At 38.2% G+C, this 18,833-nt stretch overlaps 1 protein-coding gene across 1 annotated transcript in view; it reads right to left on the minus strand.

Moving 5' to 3' along the window:
- PALMD (palmdelphin) overlaps positions 1–18,833 on the minus strand; it is a 59,289-nt gene that overhangs the window by 20,300 nt on the left and 20,156 nt on the right. Inside the window, exons 2-3 of the mRNA XM_052637419.1 lie at positions 13,680–13,760; positions 7,959–8,083 (exon numbers count right to left, since the gene is read on the minus strand). Coding sequence (XP_052493379.1) covers positions 7,959–8,083; positions 13,680–13,760 — 206 coding nt within the window. The remainder of the gene's footprint in view (positions 1–7,958; positions 8,084–13,679; positions 13,761–18,833) is intronic.

The following is an 18,833-nucleotide window of genomic DNA, read 5'->3' on the forward strand; positions in this document are numbered from 1 at the left end:
ATTTCTACTAACATATACATGAGATTGGCAAGTATGAGCAAAAGAGAATGCTGGGAAGTGAATATAAGAAAAAGGCGCATTAAAAAGGGGGAAAGGTTAGAAGGTAAAATGATGACAAGATGGTAAAACATGCCATCAACAAGGGTCTCAGATCCAAGGACACTATTTTTTTTTAATTCAAAGCTTTCCTTTTTAGTTTATTGATGTCCAAGTTATTGTCTAGTCTTGAGATGGTCTTCTCATATATGTAGTATTTTCAAGTCCATCCATCCATCCCTCATCCATCATTCCTTCATTAAGCTATGTAGTCATAGCTAGGAGTTGTACTTTTTTGTGGGAGAGATAGATTTTTCCCTCTTTTTTTTTTTGCTGAAAATTTGGTTAATAGCTTCTTTTGTTAAATTTAAAAAGCTTTTGAGTTAAAAATAATCAGAATATCCGGGAAATTGAAAACAACAACAGATGAACTATTACAAATCTGTAAGCCAGTTAGTCAAATATGCGGAGTGAAAAACATGCTTGGAATGATTTCAACTCAAATAATTGCCTCAGAATAATTTCTTGAGTGTTTCCAGGCTACAGCAAATTTAAGAAGAAACAAATGGTGGGGATTTTTTTCCTCCCTTTTTGCCAATTTTTTCTCTTTAATTTTGCTCTTATGTTGTCACAGAAGAGCGGCTTGTCTGTCTCCCTGCACTGTGATGTTAGATGTGGCTGGCTAGGTCAGAGCAGGAAGGCAGAGATATTTAGCAGGCAATATTTTCCATGTAGCATGTATCAGTATGTTGATGAGACATTCATTTCATTAAGGGATAACTGGTTTGCACAGGGAAACAAGAGCATTAGGTAGGGGTTAAATTTGGATAGAAATAATAATGAGCTCAGCTTTGATAAACCATAACCAGCAACATTTGCACTCATCTCATACACTAGTAAAATAATGCTCAAAATTCTCCAAGCCAGGCTTCTACAGTATGTGAACTATGAACTTCCAGATGTTCAAGCTGGATTTAGAAAAGGCAGAGGAACCAGAGATCAAATTGCCAACATTTGCTGGATCATTGAAAAAGCAAGAGTTCCAGAAAAACATCTACTTCTGCTTTATTAACTATGTCAAAGCCTTTGACTGTGTGGACCACAACAAATTGTGGAAAATTCTGAAAGAGATGGGAATACCAGACCACCTGACGTGCCTCTTGAGAAATCTGTATGCAGGTCAGGAAGCATCAGTTAGAACTGGACATGGAACAATAGACTGATTCTAAATCGGGAAAGAATCACGTCAAGGCTATATATTGTCACTTATATGCAGAGTACATCATGAGAAACGCTGGGCTGGATGAAGCACAGGCTGGAATCAAGATTGCTGGGAGAAATATCAATAACCTCAGATATGCAGATGACACCACCCTTATGGCAGAAAGTGAAGAAGAACTAAAGAGCTTCTTGATGAAAGTGAAAGAGGAGAGTGAAAAAGTTGGCTTAAAGCTCAACATTCAGAAAACTAAGATCATGGCATCGGTCCCATCACTTCATGATAAATAGATGGGGAAACAATGTAAACAGTGTCAGACTTTATTTTTTGGGGCTCCCAAATCACTGCAGATGGTGACTGCAGCCATGAAATTAAAAGATGCTTACTCCTTGGAAGGAAAGTTATGACCAACCTAGACAGCATATTCAAAAGCAGAGACATTACTTTGCCAACAAACATCCATCTAGTCAAAGTTATGGTTTCTCCAGTAGTCATCTGTGGATGTGAGAGTTGGACCATAAAGAAAGCTCAGCACCGAAGAATTGATGCTTTTAAATTGTGGTGTTGGAGAAGAGTCTCAAGAGTCCCTTGGATTGCAAGGAGATCCAACCTGTCTATCCTAAAGGGAATCAGTCCTGAATATTCTTTGGAAGGACTGATGCTGAAGCTGAAACTCCAGTACTTTGGCCACTCCAATACTTTGAGTCAGATGTGAAGAACTGACTCTTTGGAAAAGACCCTGATGCTGGGAAAGGTTGAAGGCAGGAGGAGAAGGGGACGGCAGAGGATGAGACGGTTGGATGGCATCACTGACTCAATGGACATGAGTTTGAGTAAACTTTGGGAGTTGGTGATGGACAAGGAGGCCTGGCGAGCTGCAGTCCATGGGGTCCCAAAAAGTCGGACATGACAGAGTGACTGAACTGAACTGAACTGAACCAGCAACAAAGCCATTTAACTTATATTACTGCATTAATGCTTGGGTTCCTTTTGAAACTGAATCTCACCTGCCATCTTTTGAGTTAACTGAGTAGATTATTGCTTTATATACTGTTGAGCAGAATGCATTTTCTACTATTCTGTCTCCACTTGTGGAAGAATTCTTCTTACGGAAAAAAGACTTCTTGTGGAAGTCATGTGGGATGCCTATAGCTACTGTAACAGCCTGCTTTCCAGGTTTTCTCATGATATGCAATCCCATAGAAATCCAGTGCTTCACATGCACCTTCCTATCAGTACTATACATGGAAGGCAGTTTCTATCTATTTGGAGACAAATGAAAGTGCATTAAGGAAAGGCAGAAGGTCAGAAGGGTACTTTGGAATATCAAAACAAAAATTCTTACTCAGGAACATTTAATCACAAGTAGATAATCTTTCTCAAAGGGAATGCAATGTATTTGTATCATTTTCCTTGACAGTTAACCTTTTGCATTTTATGCTTATGACATTTCTGTCAGGCACTCTGTGTGCTCCAGTTGAAGTCAGGAGTCTTTGGACACAGTTCAGAAAATAGCTAGTGTCTGGTAGGGAGCTTCGTGCAAGGCAGTTTGGCAGAGGGAGTCCTGGAGAACCTCAGGGTAGCCGGATAGCAAAGAAGAACCTGGCAAGTGAATGACATAGTTCCTGTGGACTCTTTTTGGTGCTTGTGTTGTCTTTTGGCTGTAGGTATTTTATGGAGGAAAGCAGCAGAAGTGACAAAACAGGATTTCTAAGCCACCAACAATCTGTGCACATGGATGTTTGGATTGAGAAGTCAGTGCTGGACTTGCACCTGTGCCTACCGTCAGGAAGTAAATGGTTCAGTGGTCACCCTAAGGGCTCATTAGGGAGGCAAATTGAAACCCTAATTTGAACAAAGTGATTCAGAAGATGTTCAATATAGTTTTTCTCCTGGGAACACTTCCTCCTGAGGTATTAATCAGGGCACCAGGCAGAGTGCTCATGAATATTGTTCCAGAGCTGAAGTGTGACTCAGAAACAAAAACCATGGAAACCCACTTAGTTTCTGAAATGTTGCCTCTCTCTGAAAGGAAAAGCAAGAGGATAAATGTGCAGACATACTTTACTTAAAGGTTATGTGTGAGTCAGGGAACCTATGAGTGTTTTTAATATGATAAAATCATATAAATCTCTATAAAATGATGCATATATGAGTGAAGTCATAGCATGGATTGGAAATTAATTCTGTGCATGTGTGCTAAATTGCTTCAGTCATGTCCAACTCTTTGCGACCTTATGGACTGTAGCCTGCTTGTCCATGGGATTCTCCAGGCAGTAATACTGGAGTGGGTTGCTGTGCCCTTCTCCAGGGGATCTTCCTGACCCAGGGATCGAACCTATGCCTCATTAGGTTTCCTGCATTGGCAGGCGGGCTCTTTACTACTGCTAACATCACCTGAGAAGACCAAAAATACTACAGAGAATAGCTTTTACAGGATTTAACTTTTGGAAAATTTCGCTGTGGATCCTGAACACCGTTTGTTTTTATGATTAGGACTGTTAATTTGATTTTATATTCTGGCTCTTAAATTTTTAGCTGTATGACATGGAGCAAGCTAACCTCTATAAATCTCACCTGTTAAATGTTATCTGTCTCATAAAATGATTGTGAGAATCCATGAAATAATATAAATGAAGTGCATAGTACAGTGCCTAGTCTACAACAAATGTACTGTAAAAATTATCTGATATTAATATTTTAGTCTTCAAACCGTAAAGAAAACCAATTAATTATTTTCCAAATGGAAAGAATCGTAGTTGGGGGATAACCTTAGACTACTCAAAGAAAAAGATTCTTTGTCTTAGCATAAAGAAAGGTGTGGGTTGCCATTTCCTTCTCCAGGGGATCTTCCTGACCCAGGGATTGAACCCAAGTCTCCTGCATTGCACTGAGCCACCAGCAAAGTGCAAAGAAATAAGTCTTGGCCGTAAGATGAAAATCTCCAATGCTCCAGGCACTGTCCTTATTTAAATTATTTTTTTTCCTAGTGAGAAATAGTATCTAATGTTTTTTGCACGCCTACCATGAATCAGGCACTCTTGAAGTTGCTTCATTCACCCCAGCCCTGTGAAGTGGCTTATGATGGTCTGCTATTACAGAAGAGGAAACTGAGGCCTGAAGGGATGAAAGAACGTGGCCAGGCTTGTGAACTATGGTTGGCAGAACAGGGATTTGAATGTCAAAGACCATGCTTTTTCAGCTGATCTCATGAAACCATGGATGTAAAACAAATGCACACTTCATGGGTAGTTTGGCTTTGCTACAGTCTCTGAGGTAATAGCAACATTTCTATTTTGATGTTCCTATTAAAATCTTATCCTGTAGCCGAGAGGCAGATGGCAAATGTTACCCTTAAGCAGGCACCTAAGTTAGTGATAAATCACATCCAGGGATGGAGATACCTCCTCTGCTTAAGGAAAGAAGACGGCTCTGCCTAGTTCAGCCTCATCAGTTGGTTGCCATTCAGAGCTTACAGGAAAATGTACTGTATTTAGCAGTAATAAAAGCTCCTTAAGTACTGTGGGTGGTTGTTTCTGAAAAAGAATGAATTTTAAAACATGCACCTGATTATTTAGCAGCTTTGGAAATATCTGTGAAGAAATTGTTCAGTTACCAGGTAAAGCTGCTTTGGAACGTGATTTCTATAATGCTGGGCAGTAGCGGAGGCTGCTTAATACTGTCAAAGCACAGATAGGTATTTTTTGTCTCTGTATGTTGCCTTAGAACGTTCTGTTCCCTGAAGATTTTAAATAAGATAGACATGCCATTATGAGTCACAACGATGTAAATTCATTACTAGATCATTGCAAATACATCTTTTTAAGCCTATTCCTTAAACAATGCAGTCTGCTGTTAGGTGTTTTACTGCTTTCTGAGCATTTATTCCTACAGCTCCCTATTAATTTTGCAGCTGGAGAGCATTGAACCCGACTTGTATTGAGACCCAAATCTATCCTCTACTGGCTCTGTGATCTTAAAGAAGTCCCTTATCCTCTCTGAGCCTATTTCCTAATCTAGTAAATGGAGGTGTTGATGCTTTCATTCTAGGATTGCTGTGGATATTAAATGACTTAATGGAAGTCCAACTGCTTTATAAATTACACAAGGCTATTTAAGAACCAACAATTACTGCTATTATTATTTATACTTGAGGATTAAAATCATTTGGTGTTAATAAAGGAGCTGCTGCTGTTACTGCTGCTATGTTGCTTCAGTCGTGTCCGACTCTGTGCGACCCCATAGATGGCAGCCCACCAGGCTCCCCCATCCCTGGGATTCTCCAGGCAAGAACACTGGAGTGGGCTGCCATTTCCCTCTCCAATGCATGAAAGTGGAAAGTGAAAGTGAAGTTGCTCAGTCGTGTCTGACTCTTAGTGACCTCATGGACTGCAGTCCACCAGGCTCCTCTGTCCATGGGATTTTCCAGGCAAGAGTACTGGAGTGGGTTGCCATTGCCTTCTCCAATAAAGGAGCACTGATGGGTTAATGACATTCTAAAGATCTAAAATAAAGCCTCAATGAGATGCCAGAAATTGGATAATAAACAGACATTTAATTGGTAATTCAACAAAAACATTAACTGGGTGCAGAAGAAGGTCCCAAGTGTTGTAAAGGCTTTGTAGAGAAAGGAGAACCAAGGGACATTACATGCTTCAAAAACTTCCAATAAGATCACGGCTTTTCAGTTCACAGAGGTTGCTGTGTGCCATTATCTTATAGGCAGCACTGGATGGTTTCTTATTTTGCCACTTCCTAACAGTGTGAGTTCTTTAGTCTCTCTTTAAAAAGTGAAGATTATAATACCTGCCTTACAGGGTTATAAGAATTAAATGGGATGATATATACAAAGGGCCTGGTGCATAATATGACTCAGCAAAAACATTTTCCTTCTCATGCCTCTCAGTTCTCTCCCTCTTCCTTCTTTTTCTTATTTTTTCCTTCCTTTCTCCCTCTTCTCCCTTCTCTCCACTTCCTTCTTTCCTTATTTGGTCACATAGGAGCTGTAACTGGGCAAGTCGCTACCAAAACTACTAGAAGCTTATGTGCTTCTCAGAGCATTCAGGCAAGGCCTGAAAGCAATCAGGAGAGTCCTAGTAAATTCTCTGGGATTACTCAGAAAGCAGCCAAACTTGTTAATGGAGTTTGAGTATACGTAGCCACTTCAATTTCATCAGATGCAGAGAAAGTTGGAGGTGTTCAGTATGTGGAAAGACTTCAAAGAAGCGGCTCTGAGGGAAAGCAAGAATGTATCTGTACAGGATGAGGGTTTACGGGGATTAAATTCAGGGTTCCTTCAGAGATAAGAATTGTGTATGGAGGAATGAGGAAAGCAATCATCAGCGAAACCAGACTTTGTTAGGAAGCTTTTGCTAAGAGATGCTTTATGAATAATCAAGTTTTCCTAACTGTAGAATTCATTTATTGAATTATTTTTTGAAGTATATCCTATCTGCCATTTAGAAGCAGATGTATCTTTGAACAAACAGCTAAGAGGTTTATAAATATAAACATTTCAGTGACAAGATATAACTTTAAAAGAATTTTTAATTTAAAAAACATCTGAATAAGAATGAACTGTAAATGATTTTAGCTATTAAACTCACAAGTGTATGAAATTAAGCTAGTAAAATAAAAATCAGTTGAGAAAAGAAAGTCCTTTTCCATGTTGTCAGTTTTAGGCCTAATGCAATCTGATTGCACAGTGTGGTGCGTTTGGACAAAAAGTGGTTATAGCACAAATACTGGATATTTTTATTTTCTAGATCTTTCCTATGGTCCTCACTAAAGATAACAAATTTGTAGCGAGTAAAGTTTTGAAAGTTACTTATGTTTTAAAGATGTCCAGGCTTTAAATTATTGTCATTATTATACCACCAAAAAAATTCCATCTTTTTTTCTATGTGTGGGTTAAAAAATGATTTTTGACATTTCTTACATCTCTTTCCTTTATCTTATTTATATTTTTTAATAATATTAATAATCCCATCTTTTATTTGAGCTCTCCAGTTTTTTTCATGTCCAACACCTCATTTGAAACCATGCCAATTAAAAACTTTATTCGCTATATCGGAAGTTGCTGACACTTTACTATTGATAATTGTAAATTATGGGCAGGGAAAGACATTGAGAAGTGAAGTCAAGCCCCATGACCAACCAGGGAAGTAGAAGAGAGAAAACGGTAGTGAAGTAGTCTTGTAGTCTCTTCTCTTCCAAAGTAGCATGGTTGTGACTGGGGAGGGCCTGGGAAGAGGTGATAAGGCGGAGCGTGTCTGCACACGCCTTTATAACCATCACCTATCCTAAGGTGAGAGAGAAAGAAGGTTGAGGCTGTGAAGAATTGTTTTTTGATCTTTTGCTGAATTCAAGTAGCTGCTAATAGTTTAGCACATGCATTTTTCATCTGTTCAATACTTCTGAAAGATAGATGTCATTAATACCATTTTGTAGATGACAAAATGGGCTGAGAGCTATGAGTAAGTCACCCATATGTATTTAAAAAATAAGTTTCGTGGTCTTATGTGTTGGGGACATTTACAGCAAAATATATGTTGTTGCTCTGTGGTGTGTTTTCATAGTCTTTATCAGAATTTCAATTGGAAGATCTGATTATGTGCCTACAAAAGAGAATGGCTTTTATACATTCAATCTGGGACAAAGTCAAGTTAAAGGTAGTTGTGGAGAATCTCAGAGAGGGCCATACCTGAGGATACTTTGTTCTAGAATCTGGATCTGGTGCTGGTCTTGTTGATTTTGCTTCTTCATCTCTTCCTGCTCTTTTCCACTGCTGATTCCATCTAGAAGCCATTTCTCCCTCAAAGCCTTTTTCTGATATCAGGAAACATAAAGAAATGTTCTTATATCAATCAAACATTCCAAATCTCCAAAAGCAAATTCCAAATGCTTTCAAACTTATTATTTTTAATAGTGGAAATATTAAAGAGAATTTTTTTCTCTCACTGCCTTGCCTGAATAAATCTGATAGTTTCCTACTTTGCACCCTTCTTGATCCTCTTATAAAGCCAGTGTTTATATATCTAAGTCCTATGCATATTCTAAGGTCTAGCTCAGGTCCTATTTCTTTATGGAGCTCTCTTTTCTACCCCTGCATCCCTCCCTCTCTGACAGACCCACTTCACCCTCAGAGAACTCTTTCTTCAGAATCACATGCTGCTGCTGCTGATGCTGCTAAGTCGCTTCAGTCGTGTCCGACTCTGTGCGACCCCATAGACGGCAGACCACCAGGCTCCCCCGTCCCTGGGATTCTCCAGGCAAGAACACTGGAGTGGGTTGCCATTTCTTCTCCAATGCAGGAAAGTGAAAAGTGAAAGTGAAGTTGCTCAGTCGTGTCCAACTCTTAGCAACTCCATGGACTGCAGCCTGCCAGGCTCCTCCGTCCACAGGATTTTCCAGGCAAGAGTACTGGAGTGGAGTGCCATTGCCTTCTCCAATATTTACATCTACTCTATGTTTACTGTGTGTTTAACATTATATAGGAAACTTATCATGGTAGTGCCTTAATATTATTTGTTGGGTTGATGGATGCATATCTGATGTCAAAGTAACAAGTTCCTTGAAGCCATTTGCTATGTATCCCAGTGACAACACACAGTGACTGTTCAAAAAAAAAACAAACAAACAAACAAAAAAAACTTTTGTGGAATTAATTTAATTGGTGGGCAAAACAAGAGATGGCTTTGTATCTTAAAAGGACTTCCCTGGTGGCTCAAACGGTAAAGTATCTGCCTGCAATGTAGGAGACCTGGGTTCAATCCCTGGGTTGGGAAGATCCCCTGGAGAAGGAAATGGCAACCCACTCCAGTACTCTTGCCTGGAAAATTCCATGGATTGAGGAGCCTGGTAGGCTACAGTCCATGGGGTGGCAAAGAGTCGGACATGACTGAGTGATTTCAGTTTCCTTTCCTTTATTGTATCTTAAACTAATTCAGTGATAGTCTCTGTGGTTGACATTTATTGTTTTACCTACCCAGCATCCTTTTTTTTTTTTTCTGAGAACCTCTTTAGGTTCTAGATATCCCTTCAGTTCAGCCCCCTACTTGTCCCAATAATATAATCCACAAAATTCATCAATATGTTTAAATATTGGTGAGTTGAACTCCTGTCAACTTGAACAAAACAAAAAAGATTTATGTTTCATCAGATGGAAAAAAGTCTCCTTGAATTTTCATGAAAGAATTACATTCCTGGACTTGAGCTTCAGAAGACAAAGCAAATGAAGAAGACCTATACATTTCAGAGAAGTTTTAGCTAGCTTCTTGTCCATGTCTCAAGCAAAAACTGTTAAATATTATTTTCAAAGAGTTTCAGTTTCTCTTTTTCTCCCTGAAGAAAAGTGTTATCACTATATATCTAATCCACTTTAAAATTATTTGTTCAATGATTGTTCCCTGGGCACGTACTGTGTCTAAAATGGTGAGGAGAGAAAAATGAGAATTTTCCTTATTATTTTGAGACTTCTTTCTCTAACACCACGATTAGAATGAAAGCAAGTAAGAATAATTTTTTTTAATACTAGAATTAATACAACTGGATTACAAATATCTCTGAATTTAAAAGAAAGTTAAACAAGTCGATTGGGTTATATAGTTACCAAAGGACATTAAAAAATTGTACTGATTGCAAATACATATTATTTGGAATTACAATTTATAGAGTAGATGAAATGTGGTCTGTTCTAGTTGAAACAGTGAGAGGGCCTGGAAGCCTATAGAAGTTCTAATAGCCTATAGAGCCTATTATTAAATCAATAATAACCTCACCCCAGATCATCATATTTGTGTTGGCTTTTTCAAAGTTTCAAGCAATTGCATGTGGACAGCACACCCTGTAAGAGCAGTTTGTATTATTGCAATTTGTAGCCAGATTCTTTCTCCCAATGTTATCTTTTCCCTTAATTATAGTTGTTTAGTTGTTTATAAAAATATGTTCCCACAGACACAGTAAGTATTATTAATAAAGGTCAAGATTTATCTCCTGATAATATGTCAAGAAAATCTGAGTATATAAGCACTTAAGAATTTACCTTGATTTTAGTTTATTTTTATTTGATGAAGTATGATAATAGCTAATGCACAGTAAAGAAGATAGATGACAACCATCAAAGTAAATTACAGTTCTTACAAACCACCTATAAGGATAGTTTCAGTCAATTACCTCCACATCACTATAAGAAATACTCAGATGGGATGGTCTCATGATGCCAAGTTACAGTGGGTGGTGAATGGTTCCTGTGACAGAATTAGGTTATCTTGGGCTTCATTCATGGTTCTCAGTCTGGATAGGACTAAAAGTAATTTTAATTTTACCCTTAAAAACTTCATTCATAATTCAGGATTTATTTAACTCTGGCAGAGAATTTTTTGCATCTAAATATAAAATATGTAATTTGGATGGGCAATCAACATGATATGATACAAATTGTAATCACAACAGTTTTTTTTTCTTTTATGTCACAATTTAGACTTACACTTCAGTCTGTGAGGCTGATGAATAGAATAGAATCTATTTCACAGCAATGACATTCAGGATCAAAATCTATAGCAACTAAATGAAAATATAAGTGACATACATGTAGTAAATCTTTTGGCAATTTTTTCCCAGCACTTCTATATTCTACACAGCAGTTACAGAGACTTTAGGAATAAATTAGTTTTTTATACCATGATTTAAATAGACTTCCAGATAAGAAAAGTTTTCTAGGTTGAGTATGCTTAGGTTAGTGTATTTCTAGGTGGCATGAGATTGTGATCATGATACTAAGCTCTGATGATACATAGTGAACAAGCCTCAGGAGTGTTTGAATGTGAGAATGCTGCTAATGGCCCTGGAAACTCCTTTCCAAGAAAGTCATTGGTATGAATGTCAAGTTCCAGACCTATAGGATATTAGAGTGAATTCCCACAACTCTTTTGAAGTGTGTGTGTGCTGTTGATACAGAAGGAGCACTTTGGAAATATTTACATCTGTCTTTTTTAAAATGGGTTGCTGAAGTCTAATGAAATAATTTGCAACCAGGAAAGTGCTGAGGATGGTCACTGGAATGGAGACAAGTAGATGAAGAAGAAAACGAAAGATGTAATTGCAGAAGCCAACAGAGCTTTTTTGACTTGGTGAACATATTTTAGAATCAATTTTTAAAATACTTCTGCACATTTTTGAATCCTGTTGTGGAATTATGCCTAGTTGCTCTTTGGAATAGCCAACCATTTTCTGCAGAACTTGGAAGAATATGATTACTGGAACAGCCACTCTCTCTATGTTCCCTTTGCAGTTGATGCCTCAAATATAGTGCTCATCACAGTATAAATGATAAATGTCATTATCAGTTCAGGTGTCTGTTACCATTTTAAGGGTGCAGATCAAACATATTTTATATTCTTACTGCTCAGCTTAGTGCTTTGCACATAATAGGTGCTTGTTTAATAAATGCTTATTGACCAAAAGACTTTTTATTTATCTGTTAAGACTCAGGTTAAATCCCATACCTTTAACAGAACATTTTTTGACCACCCCAGATTAAAAAAATTGCTGTTTATACTTATGTTTAAATTTTAAAAAACATCATTTAACTTGTCCTAATTATTTATTTAACCTGGAGTTTCCCACTAAGTTGCAAGCAGAAGGGCTGAAACTCTCAGGGCCACTGTGTTCTCTAAGGCATGAACATGCAAATTAGGAGATGGTACAGCTCCCCACTCCTCCCTGGCCAGGTCAGTGCACGGCTTGGGAAGGTGGACTGCAGTTTTGTGCAGAGAGAAAGAAACTTCGCCCAGACAGAAGCAGCCCTATCCTAGGGTGCACAGTTCCAAGGAACTGTGCAGGATTTCAGCACCCCCGTCTCTCGGGTATCTTTACGCAGTATACAATCTGCACAGCTGTGTACTGCAGTCCAAAGCATAAAACATGCTTTGATGACTGAATTGTATTAGAGGAGATCTCCTGGGTTCCAGAAGGCAAACCTATAGAGAAGATTATAGATTACTTTTCAGACTTTTTTTGGGGGAGGGTTAAGTATTGAAATGAAGCATCAGCTCAGAAATGGACCTCTCAGTGTGTTAGAATTTTCCTGTGTGCAGTTTACTTCCTACAATGAACAGAGGAGATATATTAACCTTTTCTCCTAATGTGAACTCTTCTGATGTTTGGCTACCCATTCTGCAAGGATAGAAATTACTCAGAAATGGTAATTAGTTCACTGTAAGATACAAAATACATGTGTGTGTGTGTGTTTGAGAGAGAGAGAGAGAGAGAGAGAAAGGGAGAGAGAGAGGAAAAAAGATTTTGCAGTTAGAAATTGCCTATTTCAAATATTGTTGTATATATGTTTTCGACTTCATTTGACTTGTACCAAGATAACTTGGTAAAATCTGTTATTTCATTGATTTTTCTGGGAGTACACATTGAATTTCTTGACTATATCTCCTACTCAGGTAAATTCAGTGTGTTATACTGTAAGGATAGCAGGCTGACTATACTTTGAAATTATTCATCAAACATTGGAAATGTTAATTTGAATAGGAGTGAAGAAGCGAACAGAATCCAGAGAAATGAAGCTAACTGGAATCTTAAATTGTATCTCTTCTCTCAAGAGGTGATTACTTGATCCATCAGAAAGATGGATTTAGCAGAATTCAACAAGCTTAGCAAAAGACTGTAGACCCCATGAATATGTGGCACTGTTTCATTGAGGGACTTACGTCCACTGATAGAAGTCCTGCCAGATAAATAGTTTCCTGCTTAGGCCTGTTCACAAGGAGCTCCTGTTTGTCATTGGGTTGCATCCTGTGACTAAGCTACATAATAAAATGTTGAGACTCAATGTGCTTTTATTACAAAATGACCACACCCATGAAAGATGTAAGGTCTGATTTTAAAAATGGAGATTTATTTTTGGTTATGATCTCATGTTTTGTCAAAACAAAATAAACAGTACCTTGAACCACATTCAGACAACACTGAGTCCTCTGCACTGAACTCTTAAATGTGAATGTCTTTGAGCAGGCCAGACAGTTATTCTTTACACCCCCTGGGTAAAGGCTGGCCTTTCATTGATTTCAAAAGGAACTTCCCAGCTGGATCCACTCCCAATGGATAATAAGTAAGACTGTACTTAGGGCCAAAGTGTTAAGACTGAATTCTTCAGGTTACCAAGAAAATGAGGAAATGCAGTAATAAAGGATAAAAGTAATAAAGCCATATTTTCAATTTTCCACGTTTGCCAGAAGGTGTTAGTCTCCTATGCAAATAATACTAGCTTGTTATTCTTCCCCTATGGTTCTTAAGATGTTAGTATAAGTCTGTTGGGATTTTTTTCCTTCTTTAAAGCATCTTTACTATTGAAATTTGAGTGCAATTAGAATATTTGAATCAGAATCACTGAAATGAAGTTAAAGTCATGGGTTACCTTCAAATGCTGGTGCTTTAATTTTTCTTCCTCTATTTTCAGACGCTTCTGTGAGATTTCTTCCTGTATTTTTCTTTTATCCTGAAATAAAAAATATTCCAGCATGATCAGTTTTTCTAATTTGCTTAAGTATGTTTCCTGGGGATGCTGTCATTATTGAATGGCTGGCCAGTGGTATGCTCTTGGCATTGGTATGAAGCAGCTTTGGAAACCCTTATTTCAAAGCAAAAGAAAGTGAAGTGGGATATGCAAAGCATCTTACTGATGGAAAATGATATAAAGAGCTTTTTCAAAGAGAATTTAAAAATATTTTAATGACTTTCCTTCCCCCTTCATCTTTTCTATCTTCCCCATTGAGTCTAGCAAGATTGAGCTACTGAATGATGCAATGGAAACTGTGAATTTTAAGGTGGGAGTTTTGAAATAAGCTTGAGGAAATATTGTGAGGAGAGAGAGTGTTTTTGGCGCAAGACTGAAGAAGCTGCTGGGTAAAAGAGCTGCTTATGTGTGAAAACAGGATAGCCTACAGAGCATTAGAACACTAGGGAGCTAGAAAATGTGACGGTTTCCTCCTGTAAACGTTGCTATGGGAAGAGAGAGAAAAAAAGATCAGATAATGCATGTTAACACTAAGAGGACTTCTAGCAGAGGCCAAAAAAATTCATGGAGAGATATAGTATCTTTTTATTATTTTATTATTAGTTTATTTAGTATTTATTTTATTTATTGGTTTATTATTTTTAATTTTTATTGGGTATAATTGATGTACAGTGTTGTGTTAGTTTCATGGGTACAGCAAAGTGAATCTGTTATATATGGATATGTATATGCCCACTCTTTTGTTTTTTAGATTCTTTTCCTATGTAGATCATTACAGAGTATTCAACAGAGTTTCTTGTGCTACACAGTAGATCCCTTATTAGTTATCTGTTTTATATATAGTTGTGTGTATGTGTCAATCCCAATCCCAAAGGAGAGTTTGTCCCTACTTACTTATACCTGGTAACCATAAGATTATTTTCTACATCTGTACCTCTATTTGTGTTTTGTAGATAAGTTCTTCTGTAGGCTTATTTTAGACTCCGCATACAAGCAATATCATATGTTTATTTCTCTATCTGTCTTACTTTGCTCAGTATAACAGTGTCTAGGTCCATCCATGTTGCAGCAAATGGCATTATAATGCTCCTTTTACTAGCTGAGTAATATTCCGTTGTATGTATGTACCACATCTTCTTTATCCATTTCTCTGCTAATGGACATTTAGGTTGCTTCTATAGCCTTGCTATTGTAAATAGTGCTGCAATGAACACTGGGGTGCATGTATGTTTTTAAATTATGATTTTCTCCAGATACATGCCCAGGAGTGACATTGCTGGGTCATATGGTAGCTCTTTTTAGTTTTTTAAGGAACCTCCATACTGTTTTGGTGTATGGTGGCTGTACCAGTTTAGAACATACCCTAACATCATACTGGAGAAGGCAATGGCAACCCACTCCAGTACTCTTGCCTGGAAAATCCCATGGATGGAGGAGCCTGGTAGGTTGCAGTCCATGAGGTCGCGAAGTCGGGCATGACTGAGCGACTTGACTTTCACTTTTCACTTTCATGCATTGGAGAAGGAAATGGCAACCCACTCCAGTGTTCTTGCCTGGAGAATCCCAGGGATGGGGGAGCCTGGTGGGCTGCAGTCTATGGGGTCACACAGAGTTGGACACGACTGAAGCGACTTATTGGCAGCAGCAGCAATATCATACACAAAATAAACTCAAAATGGATTAAAGATATAAAGGTAAGACCATAAAAACTATTAGAGGAAAGCATAGGTAGAACGCTGTATAAATCACAGCATGATCTTTTTTGATCCCCCTCTTAAAGTACTACAAATAAAACCACACAAATGGGACCTAATTAAACTTAAAAGCTTTTGCACAGTAAAGGAAATAATAAATAAAACAAATAGACAGCCCTTAGAATGGGAGAAACTATTTGCAAACAAAGCAACCAACAAAGAACTAATCTCCAAAATATACAAAACAGCTAATGCGGTATCAAAAAAAACAAACAACCCAACCGAAACATGGGCAGATCTAAATAGATATTTCTCCAAAGCAGCCACACAGATGGTTAAAAAGCACATGAAAAGATGCTCAACATCTCTAATTATTAGAGAAATGCAAGTCACAAGTTTAAACTACAATACCTTAAAACCCCAGGGGGCAAAACTGTTGATATACAGAAGTTGTACTTTTTAATAGATATAGCCTGATACTAAGTAGAAAGCCTGGCTTCAGTTTCTGGCTCTGCCATTTACTGGCTATGCATCCTGGGACGAAATCCTTAACTTAGTGCCTCACTACCTTTATCTGTAAAATGGAGGCAGTGAGGGTACCTACGGCCTAGACATGAGCCTTAATGGAGCGAATATATGCGAAAGCTCCAAGAACAATGCTTGACGCATAGTGTTCCATAAGTATTTGTTTAATAAAATTAAGTAAATAAGCACATAACCTATTAATCACACAGAAAGCAACACATTAACTCTGATAATGGTTCCACTGGTTTGAAATGCTTTAGAACTTTCCTGTCTGGAATTGTTTGAGACATTTTACAGGCCATGCAAAAAGGCCAGCATTTCCTTATTTTTTGACCAGAGGTGACATTATCCTCCATCTTACTTATAAAAATTGGTGCTAAATCTGCTTTCAAATTGGAAAACTCCCAAAGGTAAACATTTGTTGCCAATAAAGACCTCTAAAGGAATTTGAAACAGGCTGAGAAGGTAATTTAGAAAGAGCTCCAAAAATATTTGGCAGCAATATGGAAACAAGTGCATGGCTTCCTGGTGTAACTCCTTTGAAGATAAAAACTCCTTTTTGGTGTATAAATTCAGGTACATTTATTGAATGTAACAGAATTCATTTGAATGTACATTGCTGTCCAAATATATGTCATGTTTCTCTTTGTGTGTAAGAAGCGTATATGACCTTAACAGTATTTTTTTTTTTTTAAATTTCATGAACAGTTCTTTTGAAGGAAAAAAAAGAGCTTGGCAACAAGCCTGGGTTTTCAGATTCACTTGTTTATTTGGATGAAATCTGGTTGTTTAGGAGTAAAAACTGTGAAGATCTCTTTGAGTCAATTCTTCACTATATCTTGAAACTGTTATTGAGCAAATCTTAGTAATATTTTAAACTTATTGTGCTAAACATTTGGGTAAGTATTTTTCAGGCACTATTTCACTTAATAGTCATAATAAGAGAGATATAATAATATTACACTTACTAGTTATGATAACAAAGACATAGTGTAATAATTTTCATTTTATAGAAGAGGAAATGGAAGTTTCCAGAGATTAATTAACCAATCCAAGTTCTCACAGCTGGTGCCTGGTGGCTCAGTGGTAAAGAATCTGCCTGCCAATGCAGGAGATGCAGGTTTGATCCCTGGGTGGGGAAGATCCCCTGGAGAAGGAAATGGCAACCTACTGCAGTATTTTTGCTGGGAATCCCTTCCACAGAAGAAACTGGCAAGCTACAGTCCGTGCCGTCACAAAGAGCTGGACATGACTTAATGACTAAAAATACCACCGTGGCAGAGCCAGGATTTGAACCCAGGCAATTTAGAGTTCAGCCTCTTAGCTAATTCGCTACATTATTTCCCTGAGTGGGAAATTAGTCAGCTTCCCCGGTTGTCCTGCCTATTGTGAACCACTAAGGTGTGTTGGCAGTGCCAGGACAGCCAGTCCTGGAGGGGCTTCTCATTAGAAAGGCGTACATACACTTTCAGTTCCCTGCGTGCTGGTGTGGAGCTGTCCCCCTCTCTCCACGGACAGCCCTAGAGAAGAGCACACTATGTATGTGTGACCATGACTACTGAACCCAGCAATGATTGCCCACCCCTGCTGGTAGCCAGTTTGTGCTGGTCGTTTCATCCTGGGTTAGTAATAACATAATGAAAGCTGTGTGTAGAGACAGGGCATCTGAAGTGTTTTGGCAACAGGATGCTTATAGAAGGGTTGCTAAGGAATCCCAATGTTTTGTCACTCAGAGATAATGTGATGCCTTTCTCAGGTCAGCGTAGGTAGTTAAGAAGGTAATTTTCTAATGTTATAGGCATGATTCTATTTTAAGATATGAGTACATTTTCCTCGTAAGATATTCATCAACTGCAAATTATTGTCCTTTTGCCAAATTTCATGAAGATCTATAAGCATTACTGAAAACTAATGGTAACAGTTTAGTTTTATTATGGCAGGGTAAACTATAATACCAGACCACCTGACCTTCCTCTTGAGAAACCTACATGCAGGTCAGGAAGCAACAGTTAGAACTGTACATGGAACAACTGACTGGTTCCAAATAGGAAAAGGAGAACATCAGGGCTGTATATTGTCACCCTGCTTGTTTAACCTATATGCAGAGTACATTATGAGAAATGCTGGGCTGGATGAAGCACAAGCTGGAATCAAGACTGCTAGGAGAAACATCAATAACCTCAGATATGCAGATGACACCACCCTTATGGCAGAAAGTGAAGAACTAAAGAGCCTCTTGATGAAAGTGAAAGAGGGGAGTGAAAAAGTTGGCTTAAAACTCAACATTCAGAAAACTAAGATCATGGCGTGCGGTCCCATCACTTCATGGAAAATAGATGGAAAACAGTGGAAACAGTGGCTGACTTCATTTTGGGGGGCTCCAAAATCACTGCAGATGGTGATTGCAGCCATGAAATTAAAAGATGCATACTCCTTGGAAGGAAATTTATGACCACCCTAGACAGCATATTCAAAAGCAGAGACATTACTTTGTCAACAAAGGTCCATCTAGTCAAAGCTATGGTTTTTCCAGTGGTCATGTATAGATGTGAGAGTTGGACTATGAAGAAAACTGAGCACTGAAGAATTGATGCTTTTGAACCATGGTGTTGGAGAAGACTCATGAGAGTCCCTTGGTCTGCAAGGAGATCCAAACAGTCCATCCTAAAGGAGATCAGTACTGGGTGTTCATTGGAAGGACTGAAGTTGAAGCTGAAACTCCAATACTTGGCCTACTTGATGCGAAGAACTGACTCATTTGAAAAACCCTGATGCTGGGAAAGATTGAGGGCAGGAGGAGAAGGGGACGACAGAGGATAAGATGGTCGGATGGCAT

The sequence above is a fragment of the Budorcas taxicolor genome, chromosome 3 (genome assembly GCF_023091745.1).
Source record: "Budorcas taxicolor isolate Tak-1 chromosome 3, Takin1.1, whole genome shotgun sequence".
Lineage (NCBI taxonomy): Eukaryota > Metazoa > Chordata > Mammalia > Artiodactyla > Bovidae > Budorcas > Budorcas taxicolor.